General features: G+C 37.8%; 2 protein-coding genes across 2 annotated transcripts in view; both read right to left on the bottom strand.

Annotated features, from left to right (window-relative positions):
• LOC101270990 (olfactory receptor 10J3-like) overlaps positions 1–24,572 on the bottom strand; it is a 172,709-nt gene extending 148,137 nt beyond the window's left edge. The window contains 1 exon segment of the mRNA XM_012538502.3: positions 24,068–24,572. Within this exon segment, the coding sequence (XP_012393956.2) occupies positions 24,068–24,572 (505 nt within the window).
• On the bottom strand, positions 9,137–9,361 carry LOC101271230 (ATP synthase subunit ATP5MJ, mitochondrial-like). The gene has a single exon (XM_033414305.2). The coding sequence runs from the start codon at positions 9,359–9,361 to the stop codon at positions 9,179–9,181; it is 183 nt and encodes a 60-aa protein (XP_033270196.1). The 3' UTR covers positions 9,137–9,178.
• Positions 24,573–27,552: the final 2,980 nt, after the last annotated feature.

Raw genomic sequence — 27,552 nt, 5'->3', positions numbered from 1 at the left:
CCCCAGGTACCTGGGGAGGGCAAAAGTAAAAAGAAAAAAACAGAGACAAAAGAATACAGATGGAACCCGCACCTCTGGGAGGGAGCTGTGAAATAGGAAAAGTTTCCATACACTAGGAAGCCCCTTCACTCGTGGAGACGGGGGTGGGGTTGGGGGGTGGGGGTGAAGCTGCAGAGCCACGGAGGAGAGCACAACAACAGTGGTGCAGAAGGCAAAGCAGAGAGATTCCCGCACACAGGATCGCTGCTGACCAGCACTCACCAGCCTGAGAGGCTTGTCTGCTCACCCACCAGGGCGGGCGGGGGCTGGGAGCTGAGGCTTGGGCTTTGGAGGTCAGACCCCAGGGAGAGGACTAGGGTTGGCTACGTGAACACAGCCTGAAGGGGGCTAGTGCAGCACAGCTAGCCTGGATGGAGTCCAGGAAAAAGTCTGGACCTGCCAGAGAGGCAAGAGACCTTTCTTTCGGGGTGATAAGGAGATGGGATCCCTTCCCACTGTGCCCACAAAAGGCAGAGCACTGCCTAAGGGAGCTCCAGAGACGGCAGTGGGCCGTGGCTAACAGCTCAGACCCCAAAGAAGGAAATGAAATGCTAAGACTGCTTCCACTGCCACCAAGAATCCTGTGTGCAAGCTCAGGCCACTGTCAACAGCCCCCCAGGAGCCCATGCAGCATGCCACTGCCAGGGTCCCGAGATCCAAGGACAACTTCCCTGGTAGAACACACGGCACACCTCAGGCTGTTGCAATGTCAGGATGGCCTCTGCCACCTCAGGCTCACTCCGCATTCCAATTATGACTACCATACCCCCATCCTCCCCCAAGCCTGAGTAAGCAACAGAGCCCTAATCAGCTGCTGCCTTAACCCCTACTGTCCTGGGTAGGGAACAGACACCTGAAGGCAACCTACATGCAGAGGCGGGGCCAAAACCTAAGCTGACCCTCAGGAGCTGTGCAAACAAAGAAGAGAAAGGGAAATTTTTCCATGCAACCTCAGGAGCAGCAGATTAAATCCCCACAATCAAACTGATAAACCCTGCAACTGAAGAATACCTGAATAGACAATGAATGTTCCTAAAATTGAGGCAGTGGACTTTGGGACCAACTGTAGACTTCAGGTTTGCCTTCTGTGTCTAATTTCTTTCTAGTTTTATGTTCACCTTAATATACTATTTAGTGCTTATTATCATTGGTGGATTTCCTGGTTTTGTTGCTCTCTTCTGTTTTTATATATATATACATATATATATATATATATATATTCTTCCCTTTTTCTCTTTTTCTGTGTATGTGTATGTTTCTTTGTGTGATTTAGTCTGTATAGGTTTGCTTATACCATTTGTGCAAGGGTTCTGTGTGTTCATTTTGTTGTTTTTGTTTTTTTTTCTCTTCCTTTCCTTCTGAGCCATGTGGCTGGCAGGGTCTTGGTGCTCAGGCCAGGTTTTGGGTCTGAGCATTTGAGGTGGGAGGGCCGAGTCCAGGACATTGGACCACCAGAAACTGCCTGGCCCCAAATAATATCAATCAGCGAGAGCTCTCACAGACAAATTTGTCTCAACACTAAGACCCAGTTCCATCCAATGGCTAGCAAGCCCCAGTGTTGGAGGCCCCATGCCAAACAACTAGCAAGATAGGAACACAACCACACCCATTAGCAGACAGGCTGCCTAAAGGCATATTAAGTTCACAGACACTCCAAAACACACCACTGGGGGCTTCCCTGGTGGCGCAGTGGTTGAGAGTCCGCCTGCCGATGCAGAGGACACGGGTTCGTGCCCCGGTCCAGGAGGATCCCACATGCCGTGGAGCGGCTGGGCCCATGAGCCATGGCTGCTAAGCCTGCGTGTCTGGAGCCTGTGCTCCACAACGGGAGAGGCCACAAAAGTGAGAGGCCCACGTACCGCAAAAAAAAAAAAAAAAGAACACACCACTGGATGTGGCATTGCATACCAAAAGGACAAGATCCAGCCCCACCAACCAGAACACAGGCACCAGTGCCTGCCACCAGGAAGCCTACACAAGCCCCTGAACCAACGTCACCCACTGGGGCAGACACCAAAAGTAACGGGAACTACGAACATGCAGCTTGAGAAAAGGAGACCCCAAACACAGTAAGTTAAACAAAACGAGAAAGCAGAGAAATATAAAGCAGATCAAGGAGCACGGTAAAAACCCACCAGACCAAACAAATGAAGAGAAAATAGGCAGTCTACCTGAAAATTAATTCAGAGTAATGACAGTAAAGATGATCCAAAATCTCAGAAATAGAATGGAGAAAATACAAGAAACATTTAACAAGGACCTAAAAGAACTAAAGAGCAAACAAACAATGATGAACAATGCAATAAATGAAATTAAAAAACTCTAGAAGGAACCAACAGCAGAATAACTGAGGCAGAAGAACGGATAAGTGACCTGGAAGATAAAATGATGGAAATAACTGTGTCAGAGCAGAAAAAAGAATGAAAAGAATTCAGGACACTCTCAGAGACCTCTGGGAGAACATTAAACACACCAACATTAAATTATAGGGGTCTCAGAAGAAGAAGATAAAAAGAAAGGGTCTGAGAAAATATTTGAAGAGATTATAGTTGAAAACTTCCCTAACATGGGAAAACAAATAGTCAATCAAATCCAGGAAGCAAAGAGAGTCCCATAGAGAATAAATTCAAGGCGAAACACGCCAAGAAACATATTAATCAAACTATCAAAAATTAAATTCAAATAAAATATATTAAAAGAAGCAAGGAAAAAGCAACAAATAACATACAAGGGAAACCCCATAAGGTTAACAGCTGATCTTTCAGCAAAAACTCTGCAAGCCAGAAGGCAGTGGCAGGACACATTTAAGGTGATGAAAAGGGAAAAACCTACAAAAAACATTACTCTACCCAGCAAGGATCTCATTCAGATTTGATGGAGAAATTAAAACCTTTACAGAAAAGAAAAAGTTTAGAGAATTCAGCAGCACCAAACCAGGTTTACAACAAATGCTAAAGGAACTTCTCTAGGCAGGAAACACAAGAGAAGGAAAAGACCTACAATAACAAACCCAAAACAATTAAGAAAACAGTAACATGAATATACATATCGATAACTATATTAAAGGTAAATGGATTAAATACTCTAACCAAAAGACACAGGCTCACTGAATGAATACAAAAACAAGACTCATATATATGCTGCCTACAAGAGACCCATTTCAGAATGAGGGACACATACAGACTGAAAGTGAGGGAATGGAAAAAGATATTCCATGCAAATGGAAATCAAAAGACAGCTGCTGTAGCAATAGTCATATCAGACAAAATACACTTTAAAATAAAGACTATTATAAGAGAAAAAGAAGGACACAACATAACGATCAAGGGATCAATCCAAGAAGATATAACAATTGTAAATATTTCTGCACCCAACATAGGAGCACCTCTAAACATAAGGCAAGTGCTAACAGCCATAAAAGGGGAAATTGACAGTAACACAATAACAGTAGGGGACTTTAACACCCCACTTTCACCAATGGACAGATATCCAAAATGAAAATAAGGAAACACAAGCTTTAAAAGACACATTAAACCAGATAGACTTAATTGATATTTATAGGACATTCCATCCAAAAACATAATACACTTTCTTCTCAAGTGCTCATGGAACATTTACAAGTATAGATCATACAGGGTCACAAATCAAGCCTTGGTAAATTTAAGAAAATTGAAACCTTATCAAGTATCTTTTCTGAACAAAACACTATGAGACTAGATACCAATTACAGGAAAAAAAACTGTAAAACATAAAAACACATGAAGGTTAAACAATACACTACTAATTAACCAAGAGGTCACTGAAGAAATCAAAGAGGAAATCAAAAAATACCTAGAAACAAATGACAATGAAAACACGATGACCCAAAACATATGGGATGCAGCAAAAGAAGTTCTAAGAGGGAAGTTTATAGCAATATAATTCTACCTTAAGAAACAAGAAAAATTTCAAATAAAAAACCTAACCATAGACCTAAAGCAATTAGAGAAAGAAGAACAATAAAACCCCAAAGTTAGCAGAAGGAAAGAAATAATAAAGATCAGATCAGAAATAAATGAAACAGAAATGAAGGAAACAATAGCAAAGATCAATAAAACTAACACCTGGTTCTTTGAGAAGATAAACAAAATTGATAAACCATTAGCCAGACTCATCAAGAAAAAAAGGGGAGAAGACTCAAATCAATAGAATTAGAAATGAAAAAGGAGAAGTAATAACTGACACTGCAGAAATACAAAGGATCATGAGCGACTACTACGAGCAACTATATGCCAAAAAAATGGACAACCTGGAAGAAATGGACAAATTCTTAGAGAAGTACAAACTTTCAAGACTGAACCAGGAAGAAATAGAAAATATGAACAGACCAATCACAAGCACTGAAATTCAAACTGTGATTAAAAATATTCCAACAAACAAAAGTCCAGGACCAGATGGCTTTGCAACTGAATTCTATCAAACATTTAGAGAGGAGCTAACACCTAACATTCTCACACTCTTCCAAAATGCAGCAGAGGGAGGAACACTCCCAAACTCATTCTACGAGGCCACCATCACCCTGATATTAAAACCAGAGAAAGATGTCACACAAAAAAGAAAACTACAGACCAATAACACTCATGACATAGATGCAAAAATACTCAACACAATACTAGCAAACAGAATCCAGCAGCACATTAAAATGACCATACACCATGATCAAGTGGGGTTTATCCCAAAAAAGCAAGGATTCTTCAGTATATGTAAATCAATCAATGTGACACACCATATTAACAAACTGAAGGATAAAAACCATATGATAATATAAATAGATGCAGAAAAAGCTTTTGACAAAATTCAACACCCATTTATGATAGAAACTCTCCAGAAAGTGTACACAGAGGGATCCTAACTCAACATAATAAAGCCATATATGACAAACCCACAGCCAACACTGTTCTCAATGGTGAAAAACTGAAAACATTTCCTCTAAGATCAGGAACAAGACAAGGTTGCCCATTCTTACCATCATTATTCAACATAGTTTTGGAAGTTTTAACCACAGCAATCAGAGAAGAAATGAAATAAAAAGAATCCAAAATCAAAAAGAAGAAGTGAAACTGTCACTGTCTGCAGATGACATGATACCATACACAGAGAATTCCAAAGATGATACCAGAAAACTACTAGAGCTAATCAATGAATTTGGTAAAGTAGCAGCATACAAAATTAATGCACAGAAATCACTTGCATTTCTATACACTAACAACAAAAAATCTGAAAGAGAAATTAAGGAAACAATCCCATTTACCACTGCAACAAAAAGAATAAAATACCTAGGAATAAACCTTGCGAAGGAGACAAAAGACCTGTATGCAGAAAAATATAAGACACTGATGAAAGAAATTAAAGATGATACAAATAGATGGAGAGATATACCATGTTCTTGGATTGGAAGAATCAACATTGTGAAAATGACTATACTACCCAAAGCAATCCACAGATTCAATGCAATCCCTATCAAGCTATCAATGGCATTTTTCACAGAACTAAAACAAAAAATTTCACAATTTGCATGGAAGCACAAAAGACCCCATACAGCCAAAGCAATCTTGAGAAAGAAAAATGGAGCTGGAGGAATCAGGCTCCCTAACTTCAGACTATACTACAAAGCTACAGTAATCAGGACAGTATGGAACTGGCACAAAAACAGAAGTATAGATCAATGGAACAGGATAGAAAGCTCAGAGATAAACCCATGCACATATGGTCACCTTATCTTTGATAAAGGAGGCAAGCATATACAATGGAGAAAAGACAGCCTCTTCAATAAGTGGTGCTGGGAAAACTGGACAGGTACATCTAAAAGAATGAAATTAGAACACTTTTTAACACCACACACAAAAATAAACTCAAAATGGATTAAAGACCTAAATGTAAGACCGGACACTATAAAACTCTTAGAGGAAAAAACACTGGCGGAAAATTTTTGACATAAATCACAGCAAGATCCTTTTTGACCCACCTCCTAGAGAAATGGAAAAAAAATACAAAAATAAATAAATGTGACCTAATGAAATTTCAAAGCTTTTGCACAGCAAAGGAAACCATAAACAAGACCAAACGACAACCCTCAGAATGGGAGAAAATATTTACAAACAAAGCAAATGATAAAGAATTAATCTCCAAAATATACAAGTAGCTCATGCAGCTCAATATCAAAAAAACAAACAACCCAATCCAAAAATGGGCAGCAGACCTAAATAGACATTGCTCCAAAGGAGATGTACAAATTGCCAACAAACACATGAAAGGGTGCTCAACATCACTAATAGTTAGAGAAATGCAAATCAAAACCAGAATGAGGTATCACCTCACACCAGTCAGAATGGCCATCATCAAAAAATCTACAAACAATAAATGCTGGAGAGGGTGTGGAGAAAAGGGAACTCTCTTGCATTGTTGGTGGGAATGTAAATTGATACAGCCACTATGGAGAACAGTATGGAGGTTCCTTAAAAAACTAAAAATAGAACTATCATATGACCCAGCAATCCCACTGCTGGGTATATACCCTAAAAAAAACATAATTCAAAAAGAGACATGTACCACAATGTTCATTGCAGCTCTATTTACAACAGCCAGGACATGGAAGCAACCTAAGTGTCCATCGACAGATGAATGGTTAAAGAAGATGTGGCACATATATACAGTGGAATATTACTCAGCCATAAAAAGAAACGAAATTGAGTTATTTGTAGTCAGGTGGATGGACCTAGAGTCTGTCATACAGAGTGAAATAAGTCAGAGAGAGAAAAACAAATACTGTATGCTAACACATATATATGGAATCTTAAAAAAAAAATGGTTCTTATGAACCTAGGGGCAGGACAGGAATAAAGATACAGAGGTAGGGAATGGACTTGAGGACATGGGGAAGGGGAAGCTGGAACAAAGTGAAAGAGTAGCAATGACTTTTATACACTACCAAATGTAAAACAGATAGTTAGTGTGAAGCATCCGCATAGCACAGGGAGAACAGCTTAGGGCTTTGTGATCACCTAGCGGGGTGGGATAGGGAGGGTGGAAGGGAGACACAACAGGCAGGGAATATGGAGATATATGTATACATATAACTGATTCAATTTGTTATACAATAGAAACTAACACAACACTGTAAAGTAATTACACTCCAATAAAGATGTTTTAAAAATTTAATTTAATTTAATTTAATTTAAAAAAAGACAACCTACAGAAGGGAAAAAATTATTTTCAAATCATATCTGATAAGGGTCTAGTACCCAAAATATATAAAGAACTCTTACAACTCAAAAATAAAAAGATAACCCAATGTAAAATATTTAAAATCATCATTTTGTACTGAAATACTTCAGCCTTATTGTTGAAAAGTAGTTTATATGCATGGATCTAATAATTCTATATTCTCCATTCTGTTACAATTCATATGTATTTTATTATTCCATAGCCATGGCATTTAGTTTAATGTAGATTTATGGTAAATCTCTTTATTCTCCTTTCTTCTTTGTAAAAATTGTTTTGGCTGTTCTAGGTCTTTTGCATGTACATATAAATTTTAAACTGACTTATCAACTTCTATCTTACAAAGCCTGCAGGAATTTTGGTTGAGATTGTTTGAATTTATACACTAACTTAGGGGGAATTGACATGTTAACAATATTAAACTTCCAATCCATGTGCATAATACATATCTTTACTTATTCATGCTTTCTTTAATTTCTCTCAGCAATAATGTATAGTTTTCTGTGAAGACGTCTTCACATATTTGTAAAAGTTATCACTAAGTAGTATTATTATTATTATTTTTTGCACTATGCGGGCCTCTCACTGTTGTGGTCTCTCCCGTTGCGGAGCACAGGCTCCGGATACGCAGGCTCAGCGGCCATGGCTCACGGGCCCAGCTGCTCCGCGGCATGTGGGATCTTCCCGGACCGGGGCATGAACCCGTATCCCCTGCATCGGCAGGTGGACTCTCAACCACTGCGCCACCAGGGAAGCCCACTAAGTATTATTTTTAATGACTTTTAATGATATTTAAAATTGTTTTCTAATTTTTGCTATTATTTAGAATACAATATATTTGTATATGTTGGTCTTGTATTCTGAAAACTAGTTAAATTTACTTTTTAATTCTAGTACATTTTCTATTAATTTCTTGGGCTTTTTCTATAAACAGATGAGATCAGGCACATTCAGAGTGGTATGGCCGTAGAATTTTTCTATAAACAAAAACAGACAATGTGTGAATAAAGACAATTTGTATTTATTCATTTACAATTGTAATGCCTTTTTAAAATGCCTTTAATTCCTTTTCCTAACTTTGTTGCCCTAGTTAGAAACAGGACAATATTGAATATAAGTGATAAAATGTACATTTGCATTACTCTTGTTCTAAGAGATAAAACAGTGTCTTTCACCATTAATTACAGTAATATGTCAGTTATGAAAATTCCCTTCAATTTCTACATTTCCAAGATTTTTTTCATGAATGCAATCTAAACATTATCTATTTTTTTTCTGAATCAATCAAGTTAATCATATATGATTTTTTTCCTTTATTATGAATATGGTGAATTTCATTGATTGATTTTCAAATGTTATACCCATCTTTTATTACCAACAGTAAACCTACTTGTTCATGGTGCATGATCCATTTACATATTGTTAGATTTTATTTACTAGTATTTTCTTAACGATTTTTGCAAGTATGTTTATGAGGGATATTTTTCTTTCATTACCTTTTTATGTGTGTTATGTGTAAAGACCGTCTGCTTTTGAATTTGAATGAAGTTGGCCTCATAAAGTGAAAAACACTCTCACTTCCTCCCTAATCTGGAAGTTTGTGAAGAATTTGTACAAGTTCTGTAAATCTTTGATAGAATTTACCAGTGATGCCATTGAAGCCTGGAGTATTCTTTGTGGGAGAATCAAATTTAATTTAATTTATTTAATAAAAATAGGACCACTCATATTTCTTTTCTTTTCTTTTCTTTTTGTGGGTCTCACAGGTACATTTATTCATGCACAAGGGCATCAGCACTGCTACAAGTCAACATGATGCCCCATGTTTGTGACCTGCCTACAACATAGACAGACCAACATCCCATTCAAAGAAAGCTGGTTAATGATGACCATGAGCAGGCACAGGACCAGAAGCTTTCAAGGCTTTACTTCTTTCATCAGCACTCCTGATTTTATAAAAGATGAAGCCCATCAACCCCATACCTACCCAAATCTCCTGGTAAACTTGGGTATAGTAGGGCATCATGGGGATCCAAACGTTCTTAATAAGGCTTTGAAGCATCTCGGGCCCAGGATCAGCATCTCAGGCCACCCTAACTCACAACAGACAACTTGGAAAGGTCACTGAGTGCACAGGCACTGCATGGGGCCTGCTGGGAAAGCAGGACCACTCATATTTTCTATTTTTTCTTGGGTCAAATTTGATCATCTGTGACTTTGAAAGACTTTATCAACTTCATGTAAGTGGTTGAAGTGATTTACACAAAGTTTCTCATAATCTTCCTTTCTTTACCTTTTAATACATACAGGATCTGTAGTAATCTACCCTTTTTAATTGTGACTTTTTTTCTTGGTTAGTCTGACTAGAAGTTTATCAAATTTGTTTATTTTTTTAAAAGCTTTTGGTTTCATTTATTTTATTCTGTTTTCTATTTAATTCATTTCGGTTTTCATCTTTATTATTTATTTTCTTCTTTTCAATTTAGTTTTAATTTCCTCTTCCCTTTTAAGCTTCTTAAAGTGGAAGCTCTGATCATTGAATCTGGACCTTTCTTCTTTACCAATATAAGCATTCAAAACTATAAAACTCTAAGAACTGCTTTAGTTCTATCACACAAGTTTTTATATCTTGCATTTTCATTCAGTTTAAGATATGTCCCAATTACCCCTGTGATTTCTTCTTTGATGTATGAGATATTCAAAAGTATGTTGTTTAATTTTTTAATATTTGTGGATTCTTCCATATTCATTTGTTATTTATTTCTAATTTAATTCAATCATGATCGTGCAAGATATGTTATATAATTTTAATCCACTTATATTTATTAAGACTTATTTTAAAGCCCAGAAAATGGTCTACTTTGATCATTGTTTCATGAACACTCAAAACATCTATTTTCTCTGAATATGAAATTTTAAGTTTGTAGACTTCTTTGTTTAGCTTGTTAAAGATATTGTTCCATTGTCTTCTGACTTGCATTGTTTTTAAGAAGTCTGAATTTTTTCTACATTCCTCTATACATAATTTTTTTCTCTTGCTGCTTTTAAGATGTTTTCCTCTTCTTCATTGGTTTCAGCAATGTGATTTGGCTGTGTCTTGGTATGTGTTGTGTGTGTGTGTGTGTGTGTGTGTGTGTGTGTGTGTTTCTCTTACTTGCACTTTATTGACCTTCACTATTATGTGGGTTTATAATTTTTTATCATTTTAAAATAGTACTGCTGTTATTTATCCAAATATTTTTACTGCACTCCTCACTCTCTACTCTTTCTTTCTGGGATTCTAATTGGTTTTATATTGGGTTGTTTGAATTTTTTTCCACAGGTTCCCGAAACTGTGTTTCTGAACTTTTATTTATGTCTCCCTTTCTTGGTAATTTCTATTGCTTTTTCTTCAAGTTAAATTATCTTTTCTTCTACAGTTCCTAATCTGCTATTAATCTAATCCAGTGAAATGTTCTTTGCATATAATGTGTTTCTTTTATGTCTAGAAGGCACATTTGTTATTTTATATCTTTCATTCTTCTCATTATATTCATGGTTTCTTTTAATCCTTGAATATATATGTAATATTTGTAAATGTTTTAACATTCTTGCCTGCTAATTCCATCACCTCTTTCATGTATGTATCTCCTTCTTCTGATTTTCTTCTGACTATAAGTGACATTTTCTGCTTCTTCATATACCTAATAGTTTTTTGTTTGTTTGTTTTGTTTTGTTTTGCGGTACACGGGCCTCTCATTGTTGTGGCCTCTCCCATTGCAGAGCACAGGCTCCGGACACGCAGGCTCAGCGGCCATGGCTCACGGGCCCAGCCACTCCGCAGCATGTGGGATCCTCCTGGACTGGGGCATGAACCCGTGTCCCCTGCATTGGCAGGCAGACTATCAACCACTGCACCACCAGGGAAGCCCTACCTAGTAGTTTTTTAGTGAATGCTGGAGATTTTGAATTTCATGTGTGGTGTGCTGTATTTTTTAGCATTGAACATTGTTCTGTTGTGTATAGGTTACTTGTGGATCCTGTTCAGCTTGACCTGATTGAACTCTCTGTTTGATAGGGCAGGACTCAGTCTTTACTTTAGAGTTAGAGTGGCTCTATTCCTTAGGTATGGTCTTACTAGTGTCTCAATTGAGGGCCCAGGACGTTTAGTTAAGCTTCTCTGCTCTAGTTTGTCAAACACCAATGTCTCACAGCCAAATGTAAACATCAGAACCTCTGTTTAGCTCACATTTCCCCATAATGGTTCTATGCCAGCCTTCTAATGCCTGGCTCCACATACGCATACCTTAGTATTCTGAAAAAGACCAAGAGATGCTTATGCATAGTTCTGCAGGTTTTATTTTGTGCAGCTTCCTCTTCTCTGCTACTCTGCCCCACAAGTTTCAGCCATATTGCCATCTCTAAATTTCAACATTTGTCTTCTCAGCTCATCCTTAAACTCTACTTCCCTATGCCATGTTTTGCAAAGAGCCTCTAAGCAAAAGCTCAGGGCAATCATGGAGCTTAACTTTTGTGTTTTTATTCTCTCCAGAATCACAGTCTTTCACTGCCTATCGTCTAAAATCTGAAAACAATTGATTCATACGTTTTTCCCACTTTATTTTTTTTTTTTTATGGTGAAAGGACTAATAACGTAGTAGTTGCTGCCTCCTGAGTGGAAGGAGCAATATCTAATTGATGTTACACTTTTCTTTGTGTGCCATTTATCAATTTATTGCCCTTCAACTTCAAATTTGCCTTCATTGCTTGCTCTAAAGAAACTGAGCTGGGCCCTTGACAACTGGTACAATGTTAAGCTTTGTCATTTCAGAGCACTATTAGACACACTGCAGGAAGAAGGGACTTTCCATTTCCATTATGCTCCATTTGGCAGTTCTCTTCAGCATGACTTGGCTTCACCAGCAGCAAGTTCCTGCAACATGGGCAGATATTCCAACATCCAGCTCTGCAGTGCATGGCAATCAATAGCACCCCAAAATAAGTAATTTTCCTCAGCATCCTTCTTTGCATAATAAAGTGTTTCCAGCAAGATACTACCTTCAGAATAGCTTTCCCCAGTACACTAGAGGGCAGATTTCTGGCACATTCCAAAGTGTGGATTTCCACCAAGTTCTCCCAGCATGGCACATTGCAATGTCTCTGTCATACAGTGGGTTGATGCTGTGCCCTCTCCAATAAGGTCTGGATATTAGTCCTTATGCAGGAAGGGTTGTCTCTTCCTCAGGTGTTTGTTGAGTTTTTAACATTCATCTTTATTAAATTTTCTTGAATGCACACATGAGGTTTCTGAATCAGAGCAGATTTCTTATTATGCTCACCACACAATCAACAGTCAGAATGACATTGGATCATTAGTCTCTCCACATTTGCAACCCTGCAAAGTGATATGATAAGAACCAGATGGAAAATGTATCCTACACAAGTGGCAGGACCATTCTGTATGCAAGAGATGGAGAAATATAAATGTCTTCATTTATACAGAGGAAAGAGATTATTTTTCTCTCTCTCCTTCTGAGAGAGTCTCCTTGGAGACAGGATGCAAAGAATCCTTACTCTAATCTTTTGTTATGCAAATAAACCTTTCCAGGAAGAAGATAGTAGAGTGTCTATGGCTTTTACAACCTAGAAATTTCTTCATGGCTCCAGGTTCCACCCCTTTTAAAATGTAAACAAGCAGAGAGATAATGCTACAACTTAGGTGCCTTACCAGAAATGTAACCTTATGGCTCTTGGGGAGATAAGAGAAGCTTATTGTATGGAAGCAATTAGCTCCACCATCAAAGAAACAAATGGTGTCAGACCTAATCCTCATTGTAAGGAGTAAAATGTTCCTAGGAGAAATGAAAGCAAACCTTCTACTCTGATAGTGTATGCATTTCCATGACTCAGGAAACTGAGGTTTTTATAGGATCACTAAAAAAATCTAGAGAAAATTTATTTCCCACAATACCCTATCTTAGCCCTAGGGATAGTATCTGTTCCTTATATCTGCTATTCTTTAGAATTATCTTAATTACTATCCAATATCTTATTGCTCCAGTTCCTTGTTATAGCTACTAATTCTTTATATTAAACTCCCTATTCAAATTACTGAGTGACATTTGTCTAATTGGGCCTTGACTGATATAGAATTATAACTTACCTTCTCATAATTATGAAGGTAACAAAGTAATTGCTACTTTCTGTTCAAAAGATCCAATTTGCACAATGTCATCAATACACTAGTACATGTGATATTCTATGAAATGTCATGACAAACAAGATTTCTGTGGTCTATATTATGACAGGGAGCAGTAGAATTGTCATAGCCCTAAAACGAGACTGAAAATACACTACTGGCACTGCCAGGTAAAAGCAACTGCTTCTGATTATACTTAAAATTTGTATGGAGAAAAAGTTATCCAGGTCAATAGCTACTTACCAAGTGTGACATGCTATGTGGATTTGCTCCAGTAACAACACTACATCTGGGACAGTAACAGCAACTGGCATCACAATCTGATTAAGTTTACAATAGCCCACAGTCATTTTCCAATACACATCTGACTTATTCACAGGCCAAACTGGAGGAATTAAATAGGGATGTGATAGGTATCATCACCCCTGCTTTTTCAAGTCGTTTATGGTACCATTCATCTCTACAATTCCCACAGTAATGTGATACTGCTTCTCATTTACTATCTTGAGAGGGGGAGGAAATTCTAGGGGCTTCCACTTAACACTTCCTACCACATGGCCTGTATGTCAGGGAGCCACTGTGGGGAATTCTACCAGTTACTGAGCATGTCTATTCTAATTTTATATTAGAGAACTGAGGAAATAATGACCGGGTAGGTCCCTGAACCAACTGATCCACTGTGTGTGAGACCAGAGCTAACACTACACCTATTACCTGATTTGAGTCAACACAGTGGAGCATCACAGTCTATCAACCAGTTTCCAAACCTATGTCAATTCAAAGATCAAGAGCCCCTTTACTGAAAGGGAGGCCAAGTCTCCTTGAGGAAGTACCCTGCATCATTAATAAAAACACACACTGTAAATCTTCCACCAAACCTTCCCCCAAAGGGACATATACCCATATACTAGAGTGACTTCACCAAGTAATAGGAAATACCAAGACCTTTCAAGGATTACTTGACACTGGCCCAAAATTTATGCTAACATTTTGGTACCCAAAATATCACTATGGCTCATCAATCAAAATGATGGCTTATAGGGGTCAGATGGACAAAATGACATGCACTGTAGATTTCAATCAGCCTTTCTCCCCAGCTACCTTAGTGTTTGTTCAAAGGCTCCCATGAACAAAATGGCCATGTTAGCAGAGATGAAACCTATACTTAGGCTCAACAATATGGACTTCCCCTTATCAAAGCTGACCTGGATAACATCATTGTTGAGCACCCAATCTGCCAAAAGCAGCAACCAATAATAACCCTTAAATATGACATCATTTCTTGTTAAGAAACAGCCTGGTGGCAGGTTAATGATAATGGACCTCTTTCATCATGGAAGGGGCAGAAATCTGTCTTTGCTGAAATAGACACAAATTCTGAAAATGGATTTGCTTTCCCTACCCATAATGCTTTCTTTCAGTCCTACTGCATGTGGACACTCAGAATGCCTTAACCACCATCATGGCATTCCCTGTAGCATTGCATCTGGTAAAGGAATTCATTTCACAATACAGGAAGTACAGCCATGGACTCATGCTTATGGAATTAACTAGTCTTACCGTATATTCCATTATCCAGAAATAGCTGATGTATTTGAAAGATGAATGGCTTACTAATGACTCAGTTACTCCACCAGTTTTGAGATATCTTAAAATGATAGCGTTCTATTTTAAATCAGTGTATGTTCTGAATCGGACAATTATATAGTCAGAATTCATGGGTCCAGGAGTTAAGGGGTGGAAGTGGTAATGGCTCCTTTTACTCCCATTTCACCTAATAACTCACTTGCAGGATTTTTCTTCCTGTCCCAGCATCCTTAGCTCCACTGGTCTTAGTTCTCATGGGCAAAATATTTCTAACCAGGGAATGGGACAGAAATAATTAAATTTAATTAGAAGGTGAGACGGTCACCTGGCCATTTGTGACCCCACACATCACTGAACCAACAGTAATCCCATGTTACAATTAATCCATTATATTAAACTTTCATTATGCAAATTGCTGTGTGATTTCTATCTCCTGAATGGACCATGACTGATAACACTTCTTTTTTACACTAAGTAATCATATTTTCTAAGCACTGCTTTAGCTGAATCTCACAAGTTTTAATATCTTATGTCTTAATTTCTATTCAATTCCAAATATTTTCCAATTTCCCTTATAATCTATTCTTTAACCCATCAGTTTTTAGGCTGTGTGTTAATTTCTAAATGTTTTTCCCAGATTTTTTTTGTTTGATTTAGAATTGAATTCCACTATGGTCAGAGAACATACTTTTTATGATTCCAATCCTTATAAACATATTGAGTCTTATGATTCATATGTCCACTCTAGCTTCCATGTGTACTTGAAAAATGAGTGTATTCTGCTGTTGTTGGTTGGAAGGTTCTATAAATATCAAAAGGTCAAACATACTAAAACGTGGAACAGCTGTTTTATATGCTTATTTACTGTCTACTCATTCAATCAATTGCTAAGCGAGTATTGAAATTCCCAATCAGAATTGTAAATTTATCTATTTCTCTCTTTAACTTTGTTTTTGTTTTATTTATTTTAGAACTCTATTACTAGGAGCATGTATATTTAAGATTGTCATGTCTTACTGATGAATTAGCTTTTTATTTTAATAAAATATCCCTATTTTATTTATGATAATATTTCTTGCTTTGAAGTCTACTTTGTCTGATATTAATGAAAAATGAAGGTGAAAGTAAAGGCATTTTAAGATAAGTGAAAATTGGGATAATTTCTACATTACCAGAAATTGCTAAAGAAGTTCTAGGAGATATAACCCCTTCAGTACAATTAGAGTTCGCATGGTATATCTTTCCCTACACTTTTTCTTTCAATTTATCTGTGTATTTTTGTCAAATTTCTCTTTTAAATAGTGTATAGTTGAGTCTTGCTTGTTTTTATCCATTCTGACAACATCTACCTTTTCACTGACATGTTTAGTACAGTTGACCCTTGAACACAGGTTTGAAATGCACAGGTATACTTATAGATGAATTTTTTTCAATACATATATTACTATGTTTACAATCTGAGGTTGGTTGAATTCACAAATGTAGAACCACAGATACAAAGTGTCAACTGTAAAGTTATATGTGGATTTTCGACTGTTGGGACAGGGGTAGTAGGGGCGTGTTGTGAGCACCTTTAACCTCCACGTCACTGAAGGGTCAATCATATACCTTGGTTGAATACAGTTCTTAATACCATTGAATTTCAGTCTATTCTTTTACTATTTTTTCTATTTGTCTCATTTGTTAGCTGTTCCTCTGTTCCTTTATTCCTTCTTAAATATTAATATACTTCTTAAATATTAAAATACTTAAATATTTTTAGTATTCTATTTTATTTCTGTACTGCCTTCATAGGTATACCTCATTGCATTATTCTTTTCATTATTGTTCTATGGGTATGCATTCTTAACTTATTACAATCTTTCTTAGTTAAAATTGTACCACTTCTTGTTAAACAAAGGCATCTTATAACAATATAGTTATATTTACCTCTTTCTTTATGCTATAGTTGTCATGTATATGACATCTATATATGTTATAAGCCTCACAATACTACATCATAATATTTTCTTTAAATTATAATATATTCTTTAAAACAACTGAAAGAAAAACAAGATACCTTTGTTTACTCACATATTAACATATCTTCATTCCTCTTTATATATCCACAGTGATCTTCATTCCTCTTTATATATCTATAGTTTGCATCTGGTGTCATATACCTTCAGTCTTAAGAAGTTCCTTTAGCATTTCTGGTAGTGTATAATTATCTCAATTTTCACTTACCTGAAAATATCTTTATTTCACATATATATGTAATTTTTGAATGATACTTTTTACTGGATATAGAATTCTGACTTAACACTAAAAATGTCACTCAACTGTTTTCTGGTCTCTATTGCTTTCAATTAGAAGTCACTGAAATTATTATCATTGTTCCCTTATATGTAATTTACCACTTTAACCTGGTGACTTTCAAGATTTCTTTTTTTAAAAAATTAATTAATTAATTAATTAATTTTTGGTTGCGTTGCATCTTCGTTGCTGCCCGTGGGCTTTCTCTAGTTGCAGTGAGCGGGGGCTGCTCTTTGTTGTGGTGCACAGTCTTCTCATTGTGGTGGCCTGTCTTGTTGTGGAGCATGGGCTCTAGGTGCATGGGCTTCAATAGTTGTGGCACATGGACTCAGTAGTTGTGGCTCATGGGCTCTAGAACACAGGCTAAGTAGTTGTGGCACACAGGCTTAGTTGCTCCGCAGCATGTGGGATCTTCCCGGACCAGGGCTCGAACCTGTGTCACCTGCATTGGCAGGTTGATTCCCAACCACTGTGCCACAAGGGAAGCCCTCAAGATTTCTTTATGTTTGGTATTTAAAGATTCAGCTCTGATGTACATAGATTTGATTCTTTTTATTTATCCTGTTTGGGATTCACTGAGATTCTTGGATCTGTAAGTTTATATTTCCCACTAATTTGGCCAATGAATCTCTGGATATTTTTGTGACACATTCCACTCTCTGAGACTCCAATTACATGGACATTAGAATTCTTGTATTGTTGCATGAATCATTGAGATTTTTCATTCATTTATTTTCTGTTCTTAGATCAATAGAAATTATTGAATTTGATCTTCAAGTTAATTGACCCTGTCTTTTACCAATTACAATTTTCTGTTAAGAAGATTAGTAAATATTTCATTTCAAATATTTTAACTTTCAGTTCTATAAATTCTATTTCTTTCTTATTACAGCTCTCATTTCTTAACTGAGATTCCACATCTGTTTGTTCATTAAGAGCATGGTTTCCTGTAAATCTTTGAACCTATGTATACTACCTGCTTTTAAGTCTGTGACTACTAATTTGGGCCATCTTAAGGTTAACTTATGCAGACTATCTTTCTCTTGATTATGGGTCATATTTTTCTGTTTATTCCAATGTTGAGCATTTAACTGTATACTGGGCATTGTGGAGGATACATTATAGAAATACTGGGATTCATTAATCTTGGTGCACTTGCCATCTTTGAGTAGGCACAATGTCAGGAAGTCTCCCTACAGCACACTGTTTGGACTTGCTAAATTCATTCACCTTGACCTGAATCTTCCAATACATGAACGGAGGAAGTCACCAACTGAGTCATGTCATTTTCTTCTTTGGGGTTACACGGTACTCTGTGTATAGCACTAATCGCACTCTACTGAAATCGGCTGCAAGCAGACTGTGAGCTACTCAAGAGCAAGGCTCAGGTCTTATCTCTGCATCTAGTGCCTAACCCAGTCCCTGATACTCAGAGTGGATATGCATGTCATATTTGTTGATGTAACAAAATGAATCATTTAAAAAGTCAGAAATCATACAATGCTAACACAAAATTCACAAAATACTGTAATATGTGGGTCATTTAACTCTTTGTTAACTCAAAGACTCTAACATAAGCTCAGTTTCAACCGACAATATCAATGAACCACAATACAAGGTAATTTTAAATGCTTATGGTAAACATTGAAAGAAATATATTCATGAGGTTCAATATACTTTGTTTACAAAGGCAGGAATGAAAACAGAACATTTCAGTAAGAGTCTATCAATACTGACTGAAATGAAGCTCCAGTATCTAAAACATGAAGTTTACTCATTCATCATACCCTATTCCCTGATTAGAATAAATTGTGTGTTTGAGCGTGTAAATTCCCTGATTAGAATAAATTGTGTGTGTGTTTGTACATATGGATGGAGTAACAGAAAGAGCATGGAATTTAGGATTAATAGATCTGTAACTGAGGCTCCATTTTTAGCCCTACTTCTATCTCTAATTGTGTATGTGCCCTTAGGAACGTCCCCAGTGTATTTCTCTGAAAATGAGGTAGCAATATTTATCTTACACAGTGCTGTTAGTATAAAATGAGGTCATGAATGTGAAAGACCTTTGTGAACTGTAAAGAGTTACATAAAGGGCTTCCCTGGTGGCGCAGTGGTTGGGAGTCCGCCTGCCGATGCAGGGGACGCGGGTTTGTGCCCCGGTCCGGGAGGATCCCACGTGCCGCGGAGCGGCTGGGCCCGTGAGCCACGGCCGCTGAGCCTGCGCGTCCGGAGCCTGTGCTCCGCAACGGGAGAGACCACAGCAGTGAGAGGCCCGCGTACCGCAAAAAAAAAAAAAAAAAAAAAAAAAGAGTTACATAAATATTAGAGATAGTTATAAAATAATTCAAATAAAGCATTATTATCAATACCTTTGACCATGGCATTCATCACATCTAAAACTCCCAAATGTTATCTCTCCCCTCACAAAAATATACATGCATACTTACACACACACGCACGAACACACACGCTACCACACATGTGTGCATACTTCATTCAGCAACAGCATCAAAACTGATCTGGGATCTTGCACCTTTTAAATATGCCTTTTTTAAAATTAAGCCCTGTGGGTCACTTACTTCCTGTCTTAATATGGCTTAATATTATCCCTCCTGCCTACCTCCCTCCTCTCTCCACCTGGAAACATTTATACTCATTAAGAAAATGTTTTATTCTACTTATTGTTGGTAGGGCTGCAACTATATTCTCTAATCCATCATGCATTGCAAGTAGGGAGTGTGAAAGGATATCAGGTGAAACTGGTTTTTCTCTAGAGAAGCTACAAAGTCAACACTGTGAAAATCCTATTTCAGAATGTTTAAGATCCGTAATAGTCTGTTTCACATTTTCTTTTCTAAAAGATTAAGTATTAAACTATCTTAACTCTTGGTTTTATATGTCAAGCTATCAAACAATCAGTTTCAAGTCTGTTATTTTTCTGGTTATGGCTAAAACATACTAACCTAGTATTAATCCAGTTTCCTTCCAAAGAAGGATATTTTTCCTCCAGCCCAGTTTTAAGTGACTAATTAACAAAAATGCATGAATGTCAACTGAGCTTATGGAACAAGTGAGAACTGCTTATAGGCAATCCTGCAATGGGGAAAAGTAATTTCAACTATGCTCCCAAGGTTGTCACCTCTACTTTGTCATTTTCTGTTAGTTTACTTTAGGTGAGGGAAGTCTATATGGCAGGCAGAGGGAATATGATATGATATGTCTATCCAAACAAAGCTGGAAATTCCTGGACAAGACCTTATACTTAATATTTGTTCACACATTCATCTTTCCAAAGGTTTATTAAGTACCTATTATTTGTCAAGCTAATATTCAATACAGCAATGGGCATACAGAGATGAATAATACCCACCTGCTAGTACATCTAGTTTTTTCAGGCCTGTGTGTCTCTGCTCAGGCTCTTTTCTTTCCCTTGACTGTCCTCCCTCATCCCTCCCCCAGACTTCAATTGACCCAATGCCACAAAAAGTTAATTAAATATCACCTCTCTGAATTATTTTCTGACCTTCTAAATAGATTTGACCAGTTCTCTTTTTTGCACAACACTCCTGACCCCAAACAACAATCCTGTACGTATGCCTATAGCAAGTTTTGGTATTCTTTGCTATTTTGTCTGTCTTCCCCATCAGACTGTGAATAACTTGAAACAGAGTCCCTGCATTACTCGTTACTGTAACCCCACAGCTAGTTAACTGCTTAACGCACAGTGCTTGAGAAATACACATAGACTGAATAAATAACTGACATTATGGTTATTTTTCTGATGCACAGAAGAGATAAACAAAAAAAAGTGCTAAAAGAAAAGAGGTGTTTGCAATGCACAAGAGAAGCAAGATGAAGAAATATGGGTAGAGTGAGACATTAGAGAATTATAACAAAAAGAAAGAAGATAATGAAGATAGCCCCCACATTAACCAGCAATCTAAGTAACATGCATAATTACAGGAGAGAGCAATAAAATGATTCACTGTTCCTGATTCATCATACTGGAAGGATATGAGACCACATAGGCCTACCCACTTTTGTACTATTTGTTGCACTTCTCCTGTAGGAGCTGCTTTCTCCAGTGAGTCTAAAGTCATGCAAAGTGTGTAAAGCAACTAACATTAGTGGGCAATTCACTCATGCATCAGGTGTGAGGGGGAAGGGCAAGAATGATGTTTAAATGCTTAGGAAATGGAGGGGATGGAATGGGAGAAGGCCAGAAAACTTTCAACACAGAAGACCACATGTGCCTTCTGATATCTCTCCACCCCCCATTATCCCTCAGCCTCCCAGCTGAGAACCACACACACCTTCTATTTCCCCAACTTAATGAAAAATAGCAGTGCCCACATAGGCAAAAGTGTACAGGGTCAAAGAGTGCTTCTCTAAGAGAGTTTAAGGAAATTATGGAAGCAAATGATCTATAAAAGAAGAAAATTGGATTCTGTGGTATATTTCTGCTAGGATTTGAGGGAAGAAATACTTATACCAGAGAAAATTCTTTGAGAATATGATGGAAATGACACATTCATACTTGTGCACAAAATCTAGTAAATAATTCCATAAAGTTCAAAACCCCTCTAAGCCCTTCCAAACACTACTCCTCAAGGCACTATGAAGCTCAGGTTGAGATACCTCTCCTAGAGGGATACCCAGCGATGTTTATCACGGAGACTCTGACATCAGCTATGATGTCACGCAACTGTGAGAGCCTGCAACGAGGGACACTGGACAAAGAACCCCAGCCCTGTTGACCTCCTCACATCAGGATCTGTGGAACAGAGAGTAAATTACAGGTCACCTAGAAGATGCAACAATACTATTTCTGTGGCTCAGAACAGAAAAATAAAACTGGAAAGTAAGGGACAGGAACTACCCTGGGGATGGAATCACAATGGAAGTGTGTGAAAAGACATGTTGCCATATCAGTGTCTCTTGGTATCTTCCAGCTCTGTCTCAGAGCAGAGATAAACTAGTAGTAAGATCCACAAAAAAATATTCCCACATGGACTTCCCTGGTGGTGCAGTGGTTAAGAATCCACCTGTCAAGGCAGGGGACACAGTTTTGAGCCCTGGTCCAAGAAGATCCCACATGCCGCTGAGCAACTAAGCCCACGCGCCACAACTACTAAGCCTGCGCTCTAGAGCCTGCAAGCCACAACTACTGAGCCCACATGCTACAACTATTGAAGCTTGCACTCTAGATCCTGTGCTCTGCAACAAGAGAAGCCACCACAATGAGAAGCCCATGCACCAAAACGAAGAGTAGCCCCCGCTCACACCTAGTAGAGAAAGCCCGCGTACAACAACGAAGACCCAACGCAGCCAAAAATAAATAAATTTACAAAAAGAAAAGTTTATTAAAAAATATTCCCACAACCTTCCTCATTGAGGATATAAAATAACGTAGCATGAATATGCTTATTTTGATATACATTGTATTGGGAGAAGGATAAGTTTGCACTGTTGCTGATAGAAGGGAATTCAATGACATTTGCCTTAGACTCTGCAATCAGAATAGCCAGTATCTGAGAAAACTACTTCAATGCCACTGCAGTTACTACATAGAAGTTTTAAATCTGAAAGGCTTCCATAGGTTGAAAAAAGAAGTGTGTTTATAACAAGTACATCTGGATAAAAGTGCAGTTACAGAGAACAGCCACCAATACATTCTCTCCCGGCTTAGCCTCTAGGAATGACAGAGATTTTTGCCTTGATTGCAAAGAAGGAAGGGAGACACACAGAAATGAATATTAGCTAAGGAGCTAACATGGCTGGATAATGAAAGAAATGACCCTTTTTGCTGAGGCTGTTCATTCTTCAATCAGCAAGAATTAAGAAAATTGTTTCTGAAATGACTGTCACGGGGTAAGTGATTTAGCTTCTGAGAATGAAAGCCATCCTCAGGCTGTCTCTGCAGCTTCATTTCCTAAGACCTCTTTCACATCTGTTCCAACTGCCTTTTCTCCACTTCTCCTTACCAGACTAGGTCAAGGATTTGACTGTCTGAGAGGAGCCAGGTAAAGTGAGGGCCAAAAGAGGTTTGCAAGCAGAACTCCTCAGGCACAGAAACAAGTAGTCTTAATCTGGCTTGGAATGATTCTTGTATCTGGTAACAAAATTTGACAGAGCAAAAACCTTGCTTTCTGCTTTTCCCTTAGAGCATGAGAAGGAAAAGCATTTCAACTCTTTGACATTATTCTCCACAAACATTGTATTTGATGAACTTGTGAATCATGGCATGCTTGTGAGTAGACACACATTACACTGGACAAAAGGTCTCCTGACAAAACAATTCAATCTGTTAAGAAATGTTTCTGCCCACAGCTCTGCATAGGGCATCCTTGACCTCGTTGCTCCTCAGACTGTAAACAACAGGGTTCAGCAGAGGAGTGATGATGGTGTAGGTCACAGAGAGAAGAAGATCTTTTTCTGTTGCATTTTCTGACTTGGGCTTGAGGTAGGCAATGGAGACACAGCCATAGTGGACCATGACCACAGTGAGGTGGGAGGCACATGTGGCAAAGGTCTTCTTCCAGCCCTTGGTTGACAGTATCTTAAGGATGGAAGAGATAATGAGGATATAGGAGGTGAAGAACAGGCCCACAGGAACAAAAATCACATATGAACTTACACCATAATTGATAATCTCATTGATAGTGGTATCAATGCTAGAAAGTTTCATGACTGGGTAAATGCCACAGAAGGGCAAATGGAACATGGCCATTATATGGAGAACTGCCATAACCAGACCAGTGCCAAAGGACACACAGACTAACCTAGCACACACTCCTTTGTTCATGAGGACTGTGTACCTCAGGGGCTTGCAGTTGGCCACATAGCAGTCATAGCCCATAGATGTGATCAAGAAGCAATTATTAGTGGCCAAGATGACAGAAAAGAACATCTGGGTTGCACAGCCTTACAAGGAGATAGGCTGGTTATGAAAAATAAGACCAGAAAGCACTCGTGGGATGATGACCAATGTGTACACGGTCTCAGAACTAGCCAGCATGTTCAGGAAGAAGTACATGGGTATGTGGTGGTGAAGATCAACACAAATGATGGTCACAATGATGATGTTCCCAGCCAGAGTGAAAATGGAGATGGTAAGGAAAACCACAAAGAGGGTTATCTGGTGCGTTCCAAAGACAGAGAAACCCAGGAAGATGAATTCTGCCACTTCTGTGAAGTTCTTTCTCTGCATTCTACTATATCAGTGCCCTAAAGCAATAAAAGGAAGCAGTCATCAAGGGGAAAATTCCCATCAGCAACTGGACTTCACAGCAGGGACAATGACAGCTGAACTGAGAAAGTGAGTCCAATTCCCCCCTTGTGACCAACAAGCTCACGCGTATGGCCCTGGCACAGAAAGAAAGATAACTACTTTTGTCTCTTTGGGGCTTATACATGTGAACATGATCAAGATGGAGCAAACTTCCCCTGTGCATGAAGACTTCCAAGCAAATGCTCACCACACACACATCATAGTGATGTTAGGAAGGGGAAGAGAACAGCCAGGAAAGAGTCATGCTCTGGGTCCCTATCAGTAAGGATATCCACCACTTAAACTCTAGGAACAAAGGGCTCACTAATAAAGTGCATGTCAAGAAAATGATAAAAGTGAGAGTTTCGAGGGGGATTATAGCAGAAGGAAGTAGACTTGAAGATGACGAACTGTGATAAGCAGTCCCTGGATCTGGTGACAGGGCCACCAAGAACTTTTACACAGTATTTCAGTTGAGTTCTGAATCTAGAAACCTCATTTCAGAGAGAGAATGTGGTCCAAATATGTCACCACACCCTCAAAGAACAACTACAGAACAACTTCTGTTGTGATCACTCTACTGAAAGAGTTCACTCAAGTCCCGCCACAGTAATCTTTTTTGCTGACTCCAGTAGTACTTTTAAGAACGAAGTCAGGAAAAGAGTTGGGTAATTGGGAGAACATTGTTTAGTTTCCACTGTGATAGGAAAGGATTAGGACAATTCAAGGTGTGGACAAGGGAATGTAAGTACCAGAGTTGAGAGAGGAGGAGAAAGGAGTCTGCCAGCTACTTGGAGCTGAACTGGCCTACCAATTGTTTTTAATTGGAGTAAAACTGCTTTACAATGTTGTGTTAGTTTCTGCTGTACAATGAAGTGAATCAGCTATATGCATATCTATATCCCCTCCCTCTTGGACCTCCCTCCCCCCCTTCGATCTAGGTCACCACAGAGCACTGAGCTAAGCTCCCTGTGCTATACAGCAGGTTCCCACTAGCTATCTATTTTTAAAAATCTGGTGAACACAGAATTTGATATGATTACAAGAAACAGAGTGCACTAGTCCCCTCTGTTGAAAAGCAAGAGTAACAACCTGTGTGGACAGCATACATCTGATCCTGTGGTTCTCTACAGTGACCATTCCATTGTCCTCCCTCCTTTCATTTTCAGAATTACTGAAATAGACTTCCTCTCCTATCCCCCATAATTCCCTGAAAGTTGGCTTCATCACGGTCCCTCCCACAAAACTGTTCTCTCAAATGTCAAAGAAGTCTTCACTGCTAAAACTGTCAGACTTTGCTTTTTCCTCTTTCTCTCGTCCTTCTGATTCATTTTACACTTCTGAAAACCCTGCCTCCTGGAAATATTCTCTGACCTTGGTTTCCATGACACCACACTATTTTTTCTCTTTTCTCAGCACTCAGTTCTCTTCCATGAAGCTGCTCATTTCACCTATATTGTAATTGGAAATGTTGTTCTTTGGTCAATCCTTGGCCCTTGCTATTTTCTCTCCACACTCGCCTCAATTTTTTCAGTTATAATTTCTAAATTAATTGCTCTCAAATCTCTATTTCTATCAACAGTCTTTTCTCCAAGTCTATGATGTACCTTCCTCTGGACTTCTCTACTTGTGGGTCTTGCTGACATAATAAACTTTATTTTTTCAAAAACTAAACATCTACCCTCTCAGATTTGGAAAAGCCTCTCCATCTCAACTTCTCTGTCTTCCTCGATGACCTCACCCATATTCAAGTCAATCAAGGTCAGCATTTTGGAGTCATATCTACCTCATCATCACATTCAATGTAATTCTTCCTTAAATAATGTCTACTGTCTATTCCATTTTCTGGATTCACAATGACCCTCATAAGATTAGGATACCAAATCCTCTAGTCAGGATAATAAAACATACGCCCATTCTAAAATGTATATGGAAATGCAAAGAACCAAGAATGCCACAGCAATATCAAAAAATTTTTTAAAGTTAAAGAACTTACACTACTGCAGTTGAAGACTACAGTAATCAAGGCATCATGGTATTGGTGTAAGGATAGACATACAGATCAATGAAACAAAACACAGTCCAAAAATAATCCACACATATACGATCAACTGATTTTTGATAAAGTTCTAAAGTATCTCAATAATAGTATTTTCAACAAATGTTGCTGGAACAACTGGATATCTAGATGGAAAAAAGATAAACCTCAAATTTTACCTCATGCCATACAAAAAATAACAACTCAACATGAATCAAAGACATAAATATAAAAGTTAAAACTAAAAATTCTAGATAAAAATGTGATAAAATCATGACCTTGGAATGAGCAAATTTCCTAGATACAAAATAAAAAGCATAAACTATAAAAGGACAAAATCACAAATTGAACTTCATCAAAATAAAGCTTCTATTCTTCAATAGACATTGTTAGAAAAATGAAAAGGAAAGCCACAGACTGGGAGAAAATATGCACAATATATATTCTGAATAAAAGTTTAGATATATGTAAAGAATTCTTACAACTCAATACTAAGACGTATTTTTGAAATTGGAAAAATATTTAAACAGACATTTTACATAAGAAGATATACAAATGGTCAATAAGTGCATGAAAGGATACTCAACATCATAACATCATTAGCCACCAGAGAAATGTAAAATAACACCATGAGATACCACTATACACTCACTCAAATGGCTAAAATTTAAAACAAGACCTAATATTGTCAGGGAACTGAAAGAACTGGAACTCTTAAACATTGATGGTGGCCATGTAAAATGGAACAACCAATCTGTAAAACAGTTTGGTATATTTTTAGAAAAGTAAATATATGCTTATCCCATGATTCAATATTTTTGCTAAGTATTCACACAAGAGAAATTAAAACATGTGTCCACACAGAGACCTGTACATGAATGT

Source organism: Orcinus orca, chromosome 1 (assembly GCF_937001465.1).
Source record: "Orcinus orca chromosome 1, mOrcOrc1.1, whole genome shotgun sequence".
NCBI classification, from domain to species: Eukaryota; Metazoa; Chordata; class Mammalia; order Artiodactyla; family Delphinidae; genus Orcinus; species Orcinus orca.
This window is presented reverse-complemented; position numbering and strand designations above follow the sequence as displayed.

Excerpts from the sequence above, each read along its gene's own strand:
- LOC101271230 (XM_033414305.2), bottom strand. The coding sequence starts at position 9,361 with ATGCTTCAAAGCCTTATTAAGAACGTTTGGATCCCCATGATGCCCTAC.